The sequence below is a fragment of the Cydia splendana genome, chromosome 5, assembly GCF_910591565.1.
Source record: "Cydia splendana chromosome 5, ilCydSple1.2, whole genome shotgun sequence".
Classification (NCBI taxonomy): Eukaryota; Metazoa; Arthropoda; class Insecta; order Lepidoptera; family Tortricidae; genus Cydia; species Cydia splendana.
Genome location: NC_085964.1, coordinates 16,875,615 through 16,894,407, shown reverse-complemented (window position 1 = coordinate 16,894,407; position 18,793 = coordinate 16,875,615). Strand labels below are relative to the sequence as shown.

Below are 18,793 nucleotides of genomic sequence, written 5' to 3'. Positions count from 1 at the left end.
ATTATTTATTCCTTGAATTGATGCAATTTTGTTAATGCTAAAATTGTGTTTTCTTAGTTTCCATTTTATTTCTTTTTGAAGAAGGTCACTAAGTAACTCACATTTATTTCTTTAGGAAACAAAAAACTTTCCAACGTTGTAAAGTATTATAAAATGAATATAAAACTAAAATTAACTACAATTAAGATAATTAAAGCTAACAAATTTAAAATACCTATCAAACTTTTGCGCCCTTGGTTGGGTGCCCATCACGCAGGCAGCGTTCCCGCGCTGGATTGCTATGGCCAATCTTTGCGCGAGAAAGCTGCCTGCGCGAGGTTTACCTGTGGCCTTTGCTGAGCGCCTTGTGTAGCCCTACCCCCTACCTACCCTACCCCACGGACCTAGTCTAGGTTTGTTTTTGTTCAGATCATATAATTATAATATTTAATTCCAGCTGAAATTAGCTTTACCTATGCCTTTAATTTGACTTTTAACATTAAAATGGAACGAAATAACTAATTATTCATCATCAATGAAAGAAATAACATAAAAATGCTTAAAAATATTTATTTGTACTTCATACAGGGACTAACAAACATTACAAGAGAGAAAAGAAACATTACTTAATACTAGAATATACCTAATTACCACATTGTCAACAAATGAATACAATTGCACTTTACAAAATCCAAATAACTTGAATTTTCTCAATTAACATAGTTAACAATAACATTCATATACAAAAAAATATATATATACCGATTACCGATGTCTAAAACCTTTTTTTTATTTTACATATTATAAGAGCTTTTTTTGCAGAGCCACTTTTAATATATCGTTCAAAATGTTGGTTTTAATAAATACATGTATATAGTACCTAGTTTTAACATTACGTGACTTAAGGGTGCATAACAAATATTATGTTTCAGATAACGTTCCCTATCTGAAATATAATATTCGACAAACCCAAATGGCGACGTGATTTCTGAGCTAAATACACATACATTACGTATATTACATTATTACATAAATTACGTATAGTGCGACATAAAATAGTAGAAATTAAATAAACTGGTACTAAAAAAATTTCATACTAATTTGTTATCATGTTAAGCATTTTACGTCAAAAATGTGACAGGTACGTAGGATCCTCCTCAATAATTTTCTACGATTTCTTGTCGGACTATAATCCTTCTTATATAAAGTAGGAACAGAACTGTTATCGTGTGACAAAAGAGGCAACAAGTGCAAAACAGTTAAACGACAGACGTGCCAACAGGCAGTAGTGATAAGGTTGCATCGTAGCGGGCTCTACGCCGCTACACGTCTACGTTGCGTCACAAGTGGCTTTTTGGCTTGCGCCGTAGCTGTGCGTAAATGAGGCCCGCGGGTTTGTCTATGGGCTGGTAGATGTGGTGTCGGGGGTCGCCTTTCGTCACGTTGGCAGGGAACTTCGACATGTCTATGTTCAGGTAATGCTTGTTCGGCATCGTCATCTTGATCCATGAGATCTGCAATGAAAGAATCAGGTTAATATTTGTTCCAGATTAATCCAAATCCTAGTTTTGTGACACCATAGCAAGCAGCTACATCTATCTATCTTATAGAGTATAGTTTAACCGCGTATATAGTCAAATTGATAGCGTACTCGTTGCCAAACGATTACATAATTAAAGATAATGAATAGTTAATTGCCGTATATTAGATGATCAATCGCAGTAATGTATTTCGGTTAAACAAGATAGGGAACGCTGTGGGAACGCTTAAAGTATGATACTCTTTAGACCTCTTTGACAATGCATTATGATGACGCTATTTTTAACTTAATGCACGAAACATAGGAATTATCTTGTCGGTGATTAATGCAACAAAAAATATGTATAGGTACCTAAAATGTATAATTAACTTTTTAAGTTTTTACATACGCCGTACGCAATATTCCAACAAAAAATTTAAATATTGCATGATATTAGTTTTTCTCGTGAACACGTAATTTTCGGTTTCGGTTTCGGTCGGGTTTTCGTTTTAAATTGATTAATGTAGCAAATTGAATTTTGTTGGGAATGGAAGTTGTTTAGTTTCATATAGAACATTTTTATTATTAGTTCTACACGGAAAGATTCGCAGGCGTAAGTAATCATTCCACTTATTTTAGAATAAAGGGTTTTCGAAGTGAAAACTTCTTTAGCGGCGCTGTGCACTTTTTGAAGTGGGGAAAAAATGATAAACTCGAGCCAGCGTAAGGCGTAACGCGTAAGGCGTAACGCGTAAGGCGTCTCTCCTCTCTTTCTACCGCACGGCGAAAATGTATGCCTGAGCCTGCTGTTTCATGTAGGCGGCGCAGGGCCCTTGCGTGACTTATGTTATGTGTGACGGACAATGTCATTGTTTTTTTATTTAAATGCTATCTAGTGAGTTTCCCTCAAACTGGTATTAATATAACGGTAGTACCAGTAGTAATCACAGTGATGTGCTTAGGGGTTTCAAGTAATGCGACGATACAACGCTAGATGGCGTTAACCTCAATTATACATAGTGCTGCAGACATTTTGCACTATATGGCCCTGTTATTAATATTTTGAGTTACAATGTCGTTGAGTTTTCACTTCTGCCGGCACTCCCGGAGTGCAACCCGTTGTTTTTTTTTTTAGCTTTAAGTTTGCATGCCATATTTGGATAAACATGTGATACTAAATTAATTTACTTTTGACATCTGTACGCATTTACCACGTTTAAGCAAATAATATTTCTATTTCTAATAATTGGAACGATAGACAAACTAGAATCATGTAGTTATCGGTCTTTAAACTCACACGATTTTACTATCAAACCGGCAGTAGACCAGTTTAAACAGAATACCTAATTAGATTAATTACTGCAATAACAATATTTTGTTTACTTGATTTATGGATACATACTCGTCTGAGAGAGATATGAAGCCAGTGGCTTGAAGCCACATGACCAAGATGATACGCTGGACTGTTTAGATATACATACTTATTATTGTCCAACTTGAGCGAAATTAATTGACTTTATTCATTATCTTTGCTGATAAAATCGCGTCATGTCGAGGCATTGGCCGCGGTCACTAAGTTTCTGAATATCCTTCAGTAACATATGTATAAGGAAGAAAATAACACGACTAGTACCTACTTGGGTACATTCGTACACGTTTTTTCGCTTTAAGTGATATGTATGTTACCAAAGATCAATACCGGCGCAATTTCAACACGTGTTTTAATGGAGTTTTTAAAATTATCAAACTTACCTCAACTACTTTCTCCAGCACAGTTTTCTCAGCTTGATACAGGGTGTGCTGGACCGACGGCGAATAGACGCCGACGTCTGGTGGCCCAGCGAACTTGTCAAGAATGGCGTCCTTGACTGTCAGCCAAGCGTTGTCGAAGTCCGCTGAACGCATACTGTCATATGTCCACTCTGCCTCCACTACCGTACTGTATGAGAAAATTTAACATTATTTCGGACCTAAGTAAATCAATATTTATGACCTTCGACCAGATGAAAGCCTATTTCTTACTATTGCAAGTGGCAGTCCATTTCTTACTACTTTAGCGACTCTCTTAGGAGAACAATTGATGGAAAAAACTATATTGTGTCATGAACAAAAAAAAATCAAATCAACGAAGATGATATGATGTTAAGTCTTACCTGAAAATTCTTTCAGCGGCGTCTGCTAGCGTGGTATACTCGTCTTGAACAAAGTCTACGAAAGCCGATTGGGTTGTCTTCAATACTCGCAGACCGCTTAAACCAGACTTCACCACCACAGCTTCTGTATTACAAAAGACACACTAACTTAACATCACTTTCACAAAAACAGGTAAAAACTAACATATTTTTTTGTAATTTTTAAATCGTATTAAAATCTGCTATTTAGATGAATTAATGAACTCACCATGTCGAACTTGTGATACTAAAGACCATCTAGTTGCAGTTGGTGAAAACACAAATGCGTGATTATGGGGCGCTCCTGCTTGAAGCCTCTCCCATGGGTACTCGACCACGCGGCACCTCGCCTCAACAATCTGCCGGTAGGTATACAAGAAATGGTTGACCACCACTGCTCCAAATTCTTCAGGTGTTTTAACTCCATGCTTTTTGGCTAGGAGGTACACCGTGTTCTTCTGGGAGTCAGTGGCGACGACTTCTTTGTTGTCTCCGATAACGTAAGCAGATTCTGAGGAGAGCTTGAGCTCCGTGGAGACTTCGAACTCGCGGATGGTGTGGTAGTCGCCATCGCGATGGACGTGGAGAAGTTTGACGGAGCCCTTGCCGTAGCCGTGATCGCTGAACTCGAAGCGGCCGCCGCTGTCCGCCGCGGCCGTCAGTGCGGGCTTCGCCCCGCTCTGACTCAACAGCGGGCCTTCACCTCCGCTGGTGTTCGAGGGTTTCGCATAGATTCTAAAACAAGTAGATTAATTAATAAGCTGCCAATAATCTATGAGGGCTAACGAAGACAGCCTGGAATACATAATATGTTTGTTAATTCACTAAGCAGCTGTGACATCTACATATGTAGTGTAAAGGTTTTTGGTGGAAACAGATCTTACGAAATTTGACACGTATGCGTTTTGAAGTGAGACCACTTGTTAAAATATAAATAAATGCTTTACTAATGAAGGGTAAGAAAAAGATTCCAGTAAAGTTTTTGAAATATATAAGTGGCTGGTAGAAGCAAATTAATTTTATATAAAAAAATATATTATTAGGTGCTAATTTCAACCAAAATTGTACCTGTTAGTGCTCGTCCACGGCATCTTGGAGGGAAAAATAATCACTTGATTTTGAGAGTGTGTAAAAAACTGCGTCGTCGCATTTAGTGCGAAGCGAAACGGAATGTGACAAGACGCCCACGCACCCGGCTATTATAGCGGTGACCTGTGACCAGAGATAAGGGTAGGCACGCGACAACGGCGCGATACGACTATCATAACAATAACAATCAAATAGGCAAGCATTAACAACGTGGCAGACTGGATATGGTTCCGCGAAGTGTTGATGTGTACACGAACGTTTCCGCGAGTCAACAGTTCAAGAGATGAAACGGCGACGAAATTTTCGTAATAGATATATTATGCATGTAGTAGAAACGTGGTGGAAACCTTCGTGTTGATAAGAATTGTGAGTACGTAATTCGCCTGTCGATCACCTTACTGATTATTAATTTATTAAATAATAAATTATTATTCCGTTTATAATATTAAAGTTAGTTAAGTAGCTCGGCCTTTACAAGTAGTGAGAAATGCAGTAAGTAGGTATTTAATGAATATTGTAAAATTTGTTATACATTTTGGTGGAACTCTTGCAAAGGCTGTTTATAGCTCTAGACACTGTAACTTGGTAACTAAGTAATTAGTCCTAAAAATATACATTAACATTATTAATGCTTATCAAGTTTCCTCTAAATAACAGTGAACGACAGGCTATGACAGCGTGCAGATATATGTGACACGAGCCAAATGATTCACATACCGCGTGACTGTTCTCTCCATATAGTAGAAAAGCTTGTAAGTAATACCTACCTACATAATTTGTCGTTATCTTATCCTTACTATGTCGTCTCACTCTCAGCATATTTGTGTCCAGTGTCCACCAGTGACATAGGTCATAGGTAGGTGTAGGTATACCTCTTTCATGATTTTCATTGAGTATTCTGACTGGAGCTGCCCTAGTTTGAGTCTACCGTAGCGTCTTCTTGATGTTGCTACCTAGCGACCGCTTAGAGCAGCGCTTGCTATACGATCTTCATCCCTGCGACAAATATGAGAATGCCCATTTCAATAACGCAACTTTTTTGCCAATTTCCGTGATATTGATGTTTTGGTACGGTTTACCACTTTGAGCCGGTAAATCCTTTTAGCAGTCCACGTTTCACGAAATGGTTGTAAACAAGCCCTAGTTTTCAGTGACGGAACATTTTAACCCTTTATAAGGCAGAGACGATTTGGAAACCACTTAGTTAATAAACATTTACGGAGAAGAACATCCTCTTTTTTATTTAACTATAATGGTATTATATAGCGAGTATATCAGACTTTCTTTCCTCATTCATACTTTTTCGGTCAGTATTTAATTTTAGTGTAATTAATTAATTTATAGTATATGGTCAATTTATGCACTATGCCTGTCAAGGGAAGCAAGCTGTCGTCATTGTTTCCATTATACTATTAAAAATATACACGTCGCTGTATCTAATAATTTGAAATTATAGCTCTTGCAATAGGCCTGATGACAAATTTTGAAAACACTTGTATTAGTTCCGAAAAACACTATATTTCAGTTATACTCATAAGATTTAACATAGATAATTGCATTTTATTATAGCTAGTTTAAACTTCGCGCGAAAACGCCTCGCATGCCATTTGTGACGTCATCATTTAGTTGGTGGTAGGGTGGTAGACATTGTTTACATACTTACAGTTACGAATTTCCCTTGAATCCGAATAATATTGTTAATTCAGCACCATATATTACGATTAGGGATGATAAATTCATTACAAAAATTTATCACAATAACTCATTTTACACAAAAACTCTCACACGGTTGCAGTTTAAGATGAATTATTTAGATACATGTAAGTTTTGAGTGAAAATCACCGAGCGCCGGTTTTACTTTTTAATTTTTCATTTTTTCTATAGTTCGTTTTTTTTAGCATTAGAAATAAGGTAAACAATCTTGATGTGTCTTTTAATTGAAAAACACATTTTAAAAATATAACAATTATGAATCTAATACGATCATTTATATTCTTCTGCTTTCATAAGTAATAGTTCCTGATTTTTAAAAAGCGTTTTTCAAATAAAAGACATGTCAAGATCGCTTACCTTCTTTCAAGTTCTCTCTAATGCTAAAAAAAACGAACTATAGTTACGACAGCCAACATGGCAATGATAGTTCCATTCAGCCAAATAATTAAAAAAGTTTGTTGTTGAAATATCGTATTATTTAGCATTTTATTTAAATAATAACAAATAGATATCTACTTTATATCGTGCAATAATATTTTTTGGACGTAATAAATGTTTAGTGGCGAAATAATATTTTTTTTGCACCTTTCGAACTCTTTGGTGAGGACGTATAGATTTCGGTCAATGAGGTTGGTTATGTTGCTCTAAGAAATATGTTATGGATTGATGACGTCACTGTTTAGAACGCTTCTGATTGGCGTTTCAGTAAAAATGGCCGATTGGAAAATTTTGCACTTTTATTTTATTGAATATATTAATAATCCTTCAGTTTATACTGATATTGGGCCATTTTTTAGAATCATATTAACATATATGTTTCGTTGAAACCATTATTTCCATGATTCTTTGTTACTTGCAACAGGCCTATTCACGATGGCGAGTGGCGAGACTCTTATCGAACGAGCGAGCGAAGCGAAGCGAAGCGAAGTTCTTACATTCGACTTGGATCACGCGGCTGGCTAGCGGCACGTCCCGGCATTTCGATGTTTTTAAGCTGAACTGTCAGAAGATAGTTTGATAGTCAAGAACTTAAGTAAATTTGTTCTAATTTAAATGAAATTGGGTAAACGTGTAGTTGATGGCATTATATTTTAGTGATTAAATTATGAGCAGGCTCGATTAAGGGATTATTGAGGTAGAAGAGTTTAGAAGGCCAAAAAGCTGTTTGTGAGAGGCCTAGCTATTCTGGTCATTTTATTTGCAAAAAACATGGTCGAATTTAGTATCAAATGAAAGTGCTCGGTTTGCACTTTTATAATATCGTTTTTAAATTTACCTTTTTGAAATAATTAGCAAGATAAAAATAAAATAATAATTATAAACATAATATAGGTATTTGACATTTGACAGGAAATATTTCGGCTTAGCACAGATACAGTTTATTTTAATCTCTATGATTTCTATGATGACTTAAATCCAGGGGAGGGACAGTCGTATATAAAGCACTTTATTCGAAAAAATAGCGACATCTATATTACTTAAAGCTAAACTTTTTTTTAATATGGCTTTACTTAATTCGTCAGAACGTCTTAAAAGTCTTGTATCTAAGGCATGGATCAAACAAAAAAACATCTGTTAGAACATATTATTTATGGATATCGTTGCCATGGAGGCGATTGTCACAAAAAACAACTTTGTCAAATAAAACTCAAAATATTATAACAGCCCATTTATTAAATACGGGTCACTCACGGAAGTTTTGTTATTAAAACACCCCATTTATTGTCTGTACTACGACATAATTCAGATAAATAAAAATACTTTCAGTTTTACAATGTTAAAAGAAACAAAGTTTTCATACGCCATCACAGTTGCTGAGAACTTTATTACCAAAAAATTTAGAAAAATTATGGCGGGTAGATTCACAACCTGCTGCGTGTAATTGTGTTTCGTGGTCAATTGTGTGTTATTCCAGCCGTGTATGATAGGTAATTTATTTACATCAACAGTCAAGTTAAAAGTATCTAATCTGTTTTCGTGTATTAATAAGTATCCTGAAGCCTTTCTTCAAAGTCAAAGTTTTTTACGTTCGCAACATACTTAGACGCTATTTATGCCTCTCCCCCCCCCCCCCCTGATATTGACGTTGATATTTCTGGTTAAGAATTACAGATGGCACTTCAAAATGGATGCAAAGTTCCACGAGAGGGCTCTCTTTGTCCTATATATTATACATACTACTCTTTGCTTAAATCTATCAGTCAAGGGCTCCACAGACTTTGCAATTAATCCAGGCGATTTTTGATCCATTGCAGCCTATAGTGCGACATGAAATAGTAGAAATTGAATAAAATGGAACTCGAAAATGTCCATACTGTGTGCTTACACATGACAACAATTTAGTATGGACATTTTACTACGTAACTGTCACAATTTTACGTCAAAAATGTGACAGTTACGTAGAAAGTGGTGCTCTCATTTTAGCGATAGCGGTACACCCTGAAATTCGGGAATCAGCTGCAAATGGTGTTAAAGATATGAAAATCGGCACGATTAATCTTTAGGCCATTTGAATCAATTTGACCCGTAGCACCAAAAACAAAAAACAAACGGAAAGGAGTTATGACGTCATCTTTTTTTGTATGGGAAAAAAAAAATTTTTGTTCAGAAACTTATCTTGTGTGATATTAAATGAAAGGGAATTTTGAGCCGGTTCTAAAAATATATCACATTATTATATTTCCGTCACTTGCGTTGAATTAAAATAAAAATAATTTTCAAAACATACCAAGCTTGGGCTCCTCCAGATACGAAACCGTTGCATTATTTTTTGTAAAATATACCTCAAGTAATACCCAATATCCTCATATCTAACCCCAAGAAATTAATTGTGAAAATATTTAGTTTTAGTATTTTTTTTTAATTTTCTATTATTACAAATTGTGATCTATCAATCTATCAATGAAACGGCCTCCTAGCCTAGTCGATAGTGACCCTGCCTATGAAGGAGGAGGTCCCAGGTTCGAATCCTGGTAAGGGCATTTATTTGTGTGTTCATCATCATCATGGTTCCCATATAACGACGATATATATAATATACACATATATACAAGCCCTGATAAGAGCATTTATTTGTGTGATGATGATGATGAACACACAAATAAATGCCCTCACCAGGATTCGAACCTGGGACCTCCTGCTTCATAGGCAGGGTCACTATCGACTAGGCTAGGAGGCCGTTTCATTGATAAATTGATAGATCACAATTTGTAATAATAAAAAATAAAAAAAAGTACTAAAACTAAATATTTTCGAAATTAATTTCTTGGGGTTAGATATGAGGATATTGGGTATTACTTGAGGTATATTTTACTTAAAATAATTCAACGGTTTCGTATCTGGAGGAGATCTTGGTATGTTTTGAAAATAATTTTTATTTTAATTCAATGCAAGTGACGGAAATATGATAATGTGATATATTTTTAGAACCGGCTCAAAATTCCCTTTCATTTAATACCACACACGATAGGTTTCTGAACACAATTTTTTTTTATTCCATACAATTAAAAAATGACGTCATAACCCAACTAGCAAAATAGTCGTATAAGAATTGATTTACTCAGCCTGTAATCGTATAACAGCCGAGTTACGGTTGTTGAAACACCAATATATCGTATAATAGCGGTTAACTCGACTATTTAGCAATTTTCGCTAATTAGTGCTATAATCATGTCGTATAAACGTTTATAGCACTATCTTTTAGCACTTTTATTCCACCTTTTAATAAATGCTGAGTTAGCGCTACTAAATCACTTTTATTCAGCATAATTGTTCTATTAAAATCATATAACAGCTATAGAATAGCTAATTGTCTGAATAAGGCGCTTTAATACAACTGTTACTCAATTCTCTTCTCTGTTGCTATAAAAGCTTATTAAAAGCAATCCAATAACCATTTGGCAACAATGCTGCTGTAACAGCGCGCTTATATCATAATTCGGGTAATGGGGTTCAAACCGCTGTTATAGGAGCTGAAGTGTATTTACAGGTTTTATTCAAAATGTATTCAGCTTAGAGTACTTTTAAAGAGTTTTGAACTACATTAACAGCACAAGTCAGCCATGTTGTCGTTTCAATATAGTCCGGTGGCCAACTGCATGAAACCCTACCTGATAAAAAAATAGAAAAATCCTACTCTGTAGGGGTAGCTGACTTTTAGTAGCATCAACTGCTCTTGGTCGGCCGCGGCTTAATTTGGCAAATTTTGCGCAAATGGCAAAATAGTGGCACAAAAATTCATCAAAAAAAAACCCCATCGTATAATAGAATTGAGGACAGCAAAACAAAAGTGGTCAGCTACATCCTGTGTTGGCAGGTTCCTGTGTCCTACCGAATTTGTGGTACAACGTGACAGCTACAATTTACCTCATCGAAAAATAGAATGAAAAAAACTGATTGTAATACCTACATTAAATTTGTTGACGTATGTCTTGGTCGGTCTCACCTTAGCCTGGCAGCTTTTGCAGTCCGTCCGCATTAAAAAAAATGTCAATGGCAGCTATCCTACCATACAAGTGACATTCTATTTTTCGATGAGGTAAATTGTAGCTCACTTGGTACCACAAATTCGGTCGGACACAGGAACCAGCCAACACAGGATGTAGCTGACCACTTTTGTTTTTTAATGAATATTTGTACCACTTTTTTGCCACTTGCGCAAAATTTGCCAAGTTAAGCCACGGCCGTCCAAGAGCAGTTGAAGCTGCTAAAAGTCAGCTACCCCTACAGAGTAGGATTTTTCTATTTTTTTATCAGGTAGGGTTTCATGCAGTCGGCCACCGGACTATAAATCCATAAACATGGCGACATCATGTGCTATAAGTGTAGCAGTAAACGCAGTTACTCGACTTATAGTCGAATTAATGAGATATAAGAGAAACTAGATCGTGTAAGCAAATTTTTACTTATTTTAATTAATATTTTTTTATTGAAATTTAAGAAAATAGACGGCCCATGAATATGTATGAACCAGTGCCTTTGGTTTTATCAATAAAGTATTTTTCGCGCTAGGTTTTACTGTATTACGTGTACTTACAGACAGTAAAAAAGTTATGTACACAATCACGGTAAAAATAAATGTCATGGAAGACAGCAGTAAAAAAATACATTAAGTACCTTTTTGTTTTATTAGACACGTGAAGACGATTAGGCCTCAAACATAATAAAATAATTGTAATATAATCGCTTACCTGAGATCGTTTTTAGCACATATTAGTTGAATAAAAGCATTCACTGCACTCTTACACGTTTAAAATGCCGAGTAAAAGCAATTCGGCTACTTTTACGACACATTTTTGCTGAGAAAAAGCAGTGCGGCTGCTTTTATAGAACACTTTCACTGAGTAATAGTAAATTGCTAATGTTTATAGAACAAATAGTCGAATAAAAGCACTATCGTTGCTATTAAAACACTAGAAGCGCTTTTATCCACTTTTACTCAACTCTTGCAGCATCGATTTGCTTCTTATACAGCGCTTACTCGATTTTTATAACACTTTTAGTCTGTATAAGTGCGCCTTTTCGCGTTGAGTAAACGCTTACAGGACTTTTATTCGACTGTTTTTACACCTTTTAAAGCACCAAAAAGCGAAAATAAAAACGTGCTCTCAACTTTTATAGCACATAGATTTGCTAGTTGGGAACTCCTTTCCGTTAGTTTTTTTTTTTTGGTGCTTCGAGTCAAATTGATTCAAATGGCCTAAAGATTAATCGTGCCGATTTTCATACCTTAACACCATTTGCAGCTGATTTTGGTCAACCGCTAGTACTATTGATTTTCTACTATTTTATGACGCACTATACGATACCTAAGTAGGTGCAACAAAGTCAATCGCTCTATAATAATTTTTGGTTAGCTGCGAGTTCTCAGTTCGGGGCAAACTACTAGTTGGTATGATGACAAGGTCTAATTTTGATAAATCCACTCTCCATCGTGAATTGCAATAACTGTACTACGTTGTTTGTAGTGTCAGGAAAGTGTATCATTTGCCACTTAAGATTAATAAAATTATAAAAGGTTACATGCTATATCGATAAGTATTGTAATTAGAACTTTTTGCGGAAGTCTCTTTCTAACTCCTTGATAGAAAGAGACTTCCGCTTGTAAATTGTGTCGTGAAACGGGCCACAGATTATAATTTTTTCAGTGATATTCGTATATTAATCCTACCCCCTACAAGATACACAATAATGTTCAATTTACCGTATGTAGTCAATTAAACGCCAGTCTGTGCAGAGCACGTTATGTTTGTTATGTCAATGTCAATGATAGGTGTATTGGAAACAGATAATCTATAAAAAAATAATTATCAAAATCGAACTACTCTGTAAAAAGTTATGCGTGGTCATACATAAAAATATATATACATATATATATATACGCGTCGACTTGAGAACCTCCTCCGTTTTTTTCGTCGGTTGAAAAACTCAAGTACACTAACAGGCTGAGTGCATATATTGACCACATGTTTTTCTTAATGATTTCGTTTTTTTTTTGCCGTAGATGTGTTCCCCTGTGCATTACAAACATGGTAGTGTATTTAACTTTCACGTAGCATATCTGTATAACTGGGGCCTTATAAAGGGTTAAAACACCTGAGAACGTCTAGCTTGCTTGTAAATAGATCTGAACAGAAAAAAAATAAGTGCTAAGCGGAAGATAAATTCGATTACAGATGTAGTGCATAATTGTTTTCCTTCGTATTTTCACGGAAACGTACGAACGTGTCTTGCTATTTCAGTCAGTCTAATTACAAAAAGTACTGAGGTTGACTGAAGTAGCATGACAAAACAAACGTTTCCGAGAAAATACGATGGAAAACAATTACGCACTACATCTTGTATTGGGTCCTTACCTATGAAATTGGCGTTTTTGTTCATAGATATAAGTCTGATCCTAGTTTTTTTTTTTTTTACTAAAGTACATACACAATTACAATAAAACTACAGTGCACTCAATAAACAACGATTTTACATACAATTAATTGTTATTTTTTATTGTTAAGTGTTCAGAATTAAGCCTTGAAAATAGGTCTTTTCATGTGCTGTCGGTTCGAGTATTAAAATTACTTATATTTTTCTAATGGTACCAATTTTCAAGAAATGGAGATATTGAAAACATACCTTAAAGGTGTCAAAAATTACTGGAAAAATTTTGTTTGGTTTGAATTAGCCATCAAAAAAATATCCGCAAAATTAATTGTATGGAAATTCGTGTTTCGTTGAAATTCTCCGAACAAAACGCCAATTTCATAGGTAATGACCTAATATCTTATTATTCCGGGCGTTTGACCTAAGAACCTTATTCAGAAGGTAGGCATGGGCGCTATCGGGCCTAATGATACGATTCCAAAGTTTAATGATTTAAAAACTTATCAACTATGTAACAGTCTAGCTTACTTACACGTGAAGTCATTTCCACATTATTTTGAACTTGAACTTTTTATACTTATTATAAATGCCTGGCCTATATGACAATCGTTTAACGAAAAACGTCATTTGAAAGGATAATGATATTCCATTGATATGAAAGGATAATGATATCCGCCTCATAATGATATCATCTATCTATCTAGATCTATCTATCTATCAAAGTTCGCGAGCGGTCTCCCAGATATTATACACCGTGTTTTTATTGAATTCCGTTAACTTCGGGGTATGGTTACGTATGTTTAAGAGAACTAAATGGCATAGTTAATTTTCAAAAAAGAAACATTCTTTTACTTAAAAAAAGAAGGTTAAAAGTAATTAAATGTAGCATATAGCGTTGCTGTAACACGGGTATTACGTTTAACTCAACCAAACAATTGAAATCTGTGACATATCAATGTCATTTCGAACATCGATCGAGATTGTACTTAAGTTTAGTAGCAAATGTATGAACTCATTCTAAACACTAATCAATATGTAAACCGGCCCTAAGGCAAGTGTACAGGCCTTGTAGGAAAAAAATTAATGATTGATTATCTCCGAAATGGAGTTACATAATTAGAACATCGGTGTCTTTGAGAAATTTACTTGATTTAAGCTCAGGAATGCACCCTTGATATTAACGGAAATAAAATAAAACACGGTGTATATAAACGATTGTCACTTAGCCGCTTCTGTGCCAATTTGACTACCTAATAGTCGTTTGGCTAATTAGCTAATTTACCTAATACCAATCTATTCTCCGGTGATATCGGGCTTGAGAAAACTGGTCATATGGTAACAATGTCGAAAACAGTCATTAAAACATGCCTCATCTAACGAGACATAATTATTCAGCACAGATTTTGATACAATGGCTGAAAACATTGACGTAGGCAACATTATATCTTAAAGTCCAACAAAAAAGGTCAGGTTACTTGGAAACTAATAAGTATTACGTTAACTAGCGAACAATCGCTGACGTCAACACAAACGAGATAACTTGATGTGTACACTACCTCCCCTGGACTTCGCATTATGAAGCTTTTACAGACTCGTCGCGGTCGCCAGTGACCACACATTAGAGATGGGCGAAATGTGTCAGTAGAGGGAAAAGATTGATATATATCTTTTTACCACTGGGATATGTATCACTCTTTTATATCTTTATATCCGTGTGTATCAGTTGTCCCGCTCGTAACTGTATCGACGCTTACTGACTTTGCGTCATCTTATGAATGAGAGAGAGACAGAATTGTTATTATAACGTGGCGACATTTTCATTTTGTATCATGATGGATATAGATTGGTACATTCACAAGGAAGCTTGATTTGGTTCGTATTGTCATGCGCAAGAATATATTTGCCTAATAAAATACCTTATTGCTTTTTGTTTACATTTTATTAGATACAATGCAATTTAACTCATTAACCGAATTAATAACTCATCATTGCAATTTGCATTGCATCCTGCGCGAGCGAGAAATACTATACTATAGTATCTACTTCTCGTTCCCGCGGAATAGCGAATGACGCGTCCGAATCCGCCTGAACGACCGCTGTCGCTCGTTCGTGTTACTTCGGTCGACGCGCGACCGAGTCATCGCTTTCGCTTTAGTAAATCGTTGCCGAGGGAGTGAGCGGTACGGATATACTGATACATTCGGATTCGTAAAGACAAGAAGAGTGATTCATGAAACGAGAAAGATATATATCTTTTTTATCTATCACTCCTGAGTTACCCATCTCTACCACACATACCTAATTATACAGAGGTCTGATACTTGTCCTACGTCGCGAGTCATGCTCCGCTCCTCCGTTGCATCCCACTCCATTTTATAAGAATATAAGCTATGACATTTCTAGAGCTTGACCATAAGCGCAGCAGAAATGAGAGGTTGCACTGTCATAGATATAATATGTACGTTCTTGTAGGATAAGAAAGATTTTCTAAAACACACGATATGTAATAAAATGTTGAAATAAAATACGCTTGGCAACTAATTCCAATCGCGTGCTTACTTCTGTGGAGTTCTTTCTAATCCTGAATGTAATTCATGCAAAAAAGTAGTATAATTACTCAACAGGTACAGTTAGCATATGCGTCAATAGTATCTACCATTCTTTAATAGTTTAACAAAAAGAGACATGTAGAATAATTAGACTATAGAAAATATTATTGACCGAGAACTGTAGAGATCTAATTTATCTCTACTTATTTGGAAAAATATTCGATGGTGGCAGAAACTTTAGTGCGTTGTTTCATCCACTACTATTGATACTGACTGTACATACATAAAGACTTAAACTAATAAAAACTTTTACAAAAAAAAAGAAAACCGACTTCAAAAAGGATAAAATAAAATATTATCAGTTTTTAAGTATATGCGTTACCAACTGATATGTTTGAAGTCGGTGCCAAGCCAAATTTGAAGCATACCATGATTTTAGGGCGATTCGATAACAATGTGGCTATATGTATGTACGTTGGATTGCCTTACACGACAGCAATGATCATACTTTCTGTAGATACCTAAGAACCCACTGTCCATTTAATCCACCTTGGCGCAGCCCGTACCATGTTTGTCGGTACTAGTATAAAACGTATGCAATTGTCGACATGTTTTTAAAGAGCAATTTTTACAAATTTTCGAACTGTCCATAGTACTCAGGTGTGGGATTGGGACTGAGTTATTTTCCGCCTTTTATCCAGAGAACTTGATTTCAAAATATAAAACAATTCAACAACCATCTACAGGGCTTTAACTTTTTAACTGCATGGCAAATTTCACCAGTTTACATGGCAGTTGTTTAGCTGAAAAGGTGACAAAGAGACAGACAGAATTACGTTCACCATTATTATACCTATTAGTACAGTTGTAATGTGATTTATAGACATAAAGCTGATTATTTTTGACCGGTATTGTTACTATTTGTCTTGGCACCTACTTCAAACATATCAGTTGGTAACGCATATACTTAAAAACTGATAATATTTTATTTTATCCTTTTTGAAGTCGGTTTTCTTTTTTTTTGTAAAAGTTTTTATTTTTCCATTTTTAATTGTAAGGCATTGTTCACAGCTTATGAGTGACGCGTGAGGATGAAAAGAATATTGATGCGTATCACTAAATTCGTAATCATTCCTATCACTAATACAGTGTACAAACACAAAATCCAACCTCCACCCCGCCACTGACCCAATCTCTCAACCCCCAGATCACTCAACCTCACAGCACATCAACCCCTGTTCACGGAACCCCTCGACCCTGAAGCCTGAACCACCAACCCTTCAATCGCCATCTCCCGACTCCTCAGTAGCCTTACCATAAGTCTAACACTGACATATTTGCTAGCGTGTGCGTAACTTACTTTCTATGCGTCTCGCTCGTACTGGCATCCTATTAGTGCGAGCGAGATGTATAGAAAGTAAGTTACGAAAGACGTTAGCGAATATGTAGTGTCTAACTCGTGGTAAGGCCACAGCTGCACTTCATCAAATGGGTTATTTTCGGGAGGAAATGATTGAGTTACTATAAAAAACAACGAAATCGCCATACTCGTACCTTTAAAAATTGAGGAGTTCCCTCATTTCCTTATGAATTCCGTCATCAGATTAGAACCAACAATATCATGGAAACACCTTGGAGGTAACTTCGTTCAAACAAAAAAAGAATTACTCAAATCGGACCACGGTTTCCAGAGTAATCTACATTTATAAAATCATCATCATTATCATCAACAATCATCATCATCAGGTCCACTTCATAAAATTAGTGGTTTTCAAGAGGAAATGCTTGATTTGCTTAAGACAATACCCAAATCACCATACATGTGCCTTTAAAAATTGAGGAGTTCCCTCAATTCTTCACGGATCCCATCATCAGAACAGCACCAGATTAATATAGGACGCTCTTGGAGGCAGTTCCCGTCAAACAAAAAAAGAATTGCTCAAATCGGAACATGGGTCTCGGAATAATCGCTGAATGTCGTACATTTTAAGAAATCGACATGATCATCATCAAACCAATCATCATTATCAGGTCCACTTCATCAAATTGGTGGTTTTCGAGAGAAAATGCTCGAGTTGCTTAAGAAAACACCCAAATCACCATACATGTGCATTTAAAAATTGAGGAGTTCCCTCAATTCCTCATGGATCCCATCATCAGAACAGCACTAGATTAATGTGGGACCACCTTGGAAATACCTTCTTTCGAACAAAAAAAGAATTACTCAAATCGGCCCACGGGTCTCGGAGTAATCGATGAACATACATAAAAAAAAATAAAGAAAATAAAAAAAAACATAGCCACAGCCGAATACAGAACCTCCTCCTTCTATGAAATTGAAGTCGGTTAATAACATAAAGAGCGCTAGCAACATATCGTCTAATGCTCCTTCGAGTGGGTGAGTGATCTGTGCGTGTTGCTAACTATCTCACTTTGAATGTTATCGTCTTGATTAGTTGAATTATTAACATCTAACGAGCAATTACGCAAGACAGTTGAGTTTAGATAGGTACCTAAATATAAAGTAGCGCGAGACTAGGTCGATCTTTATTTTCAGTTGAAGCGTTTCAGGTCTTAAAGAATAACGTAATTGATATAAAGACTTAAAATCAGTACTAATTAATGATTACCAAAAACGATTGATGATCTACAAAAAAGGCGCTTTTATCAGCAAGATACTAGTAGGTATGTATCTACTTACAAGTGTGGCACTAACTAATGAGTTAGTGCATTTTGTTCATTTGCTGGGGTTTGTACTAGCTGAAAAGACAAGTTTGTTACAATCAAAAATAAAAAGATATACGTATCAAGCTCTTCCCAAAAGTGCTACTCCTTTGCATAAGTCTTGTTCAATTCAAGTTACTTTTAACACTTCGTTCGCGTAGAGCTGCCGTAGCTACCTA

At 35.8% G+C, this 18,793-nt stretch overlaps 1 protein-coding gene across 1 annotated transcript; it reads right to left on the bottom strand.

Annotated features, from left to right (window-relative positions):
- Positions 1-519: 519 nt before the first annotated feature.
- On the bottom strand, positions 520-5,017 carry LOC134790850 (uricase). The gene is made up of 5 exons (XM_063761821.1): positions 4,738-5,017; positions 3,899-4,404; positions 3,652-3,775; positions 3,251-3,437; positions 520-1,493 (listed from the first exon to the last, which is right to left on the bottom strand). The coding sequence occupies exons 1-5, from the start codon at positions 4,758-4,760 to the stop codon at positions 1,320-1,322; spliced, it is 1,014 nt and encodes a 337-aa protein (XP_063617891.1). The 5' UTR covers positions 4,761-5,017; the 3' UTR covers positions 520-1,319.
- Between the last annotated feature and the right edge of the window lie 13,776 nt (positions 5,018-18,793).

Excerpts from the sequence above, each read along its gene's own strand:
- LOC134790850 (XM_063761821.1), bottom strand. The coding sequence starts at position 4,760 with ATGCCGTGGACGAGCACTAACAG. Across the intron at positions 3,776-3,898 it reads AGTATCACAAGTTCGACATG|AAGCTGTGGTGGTGAAGTCT; the intron begins GTGAGTTCATTA and ends TTTGTAATACAG. Across the intron at positions 1,494-3,250 it reads TGCTGGAGAAAGTAGTTGAG|ATCTCATGGATCAAGATGAC; the intron begins GTAAGTTTGATA and ends CTTTCATTGCAG.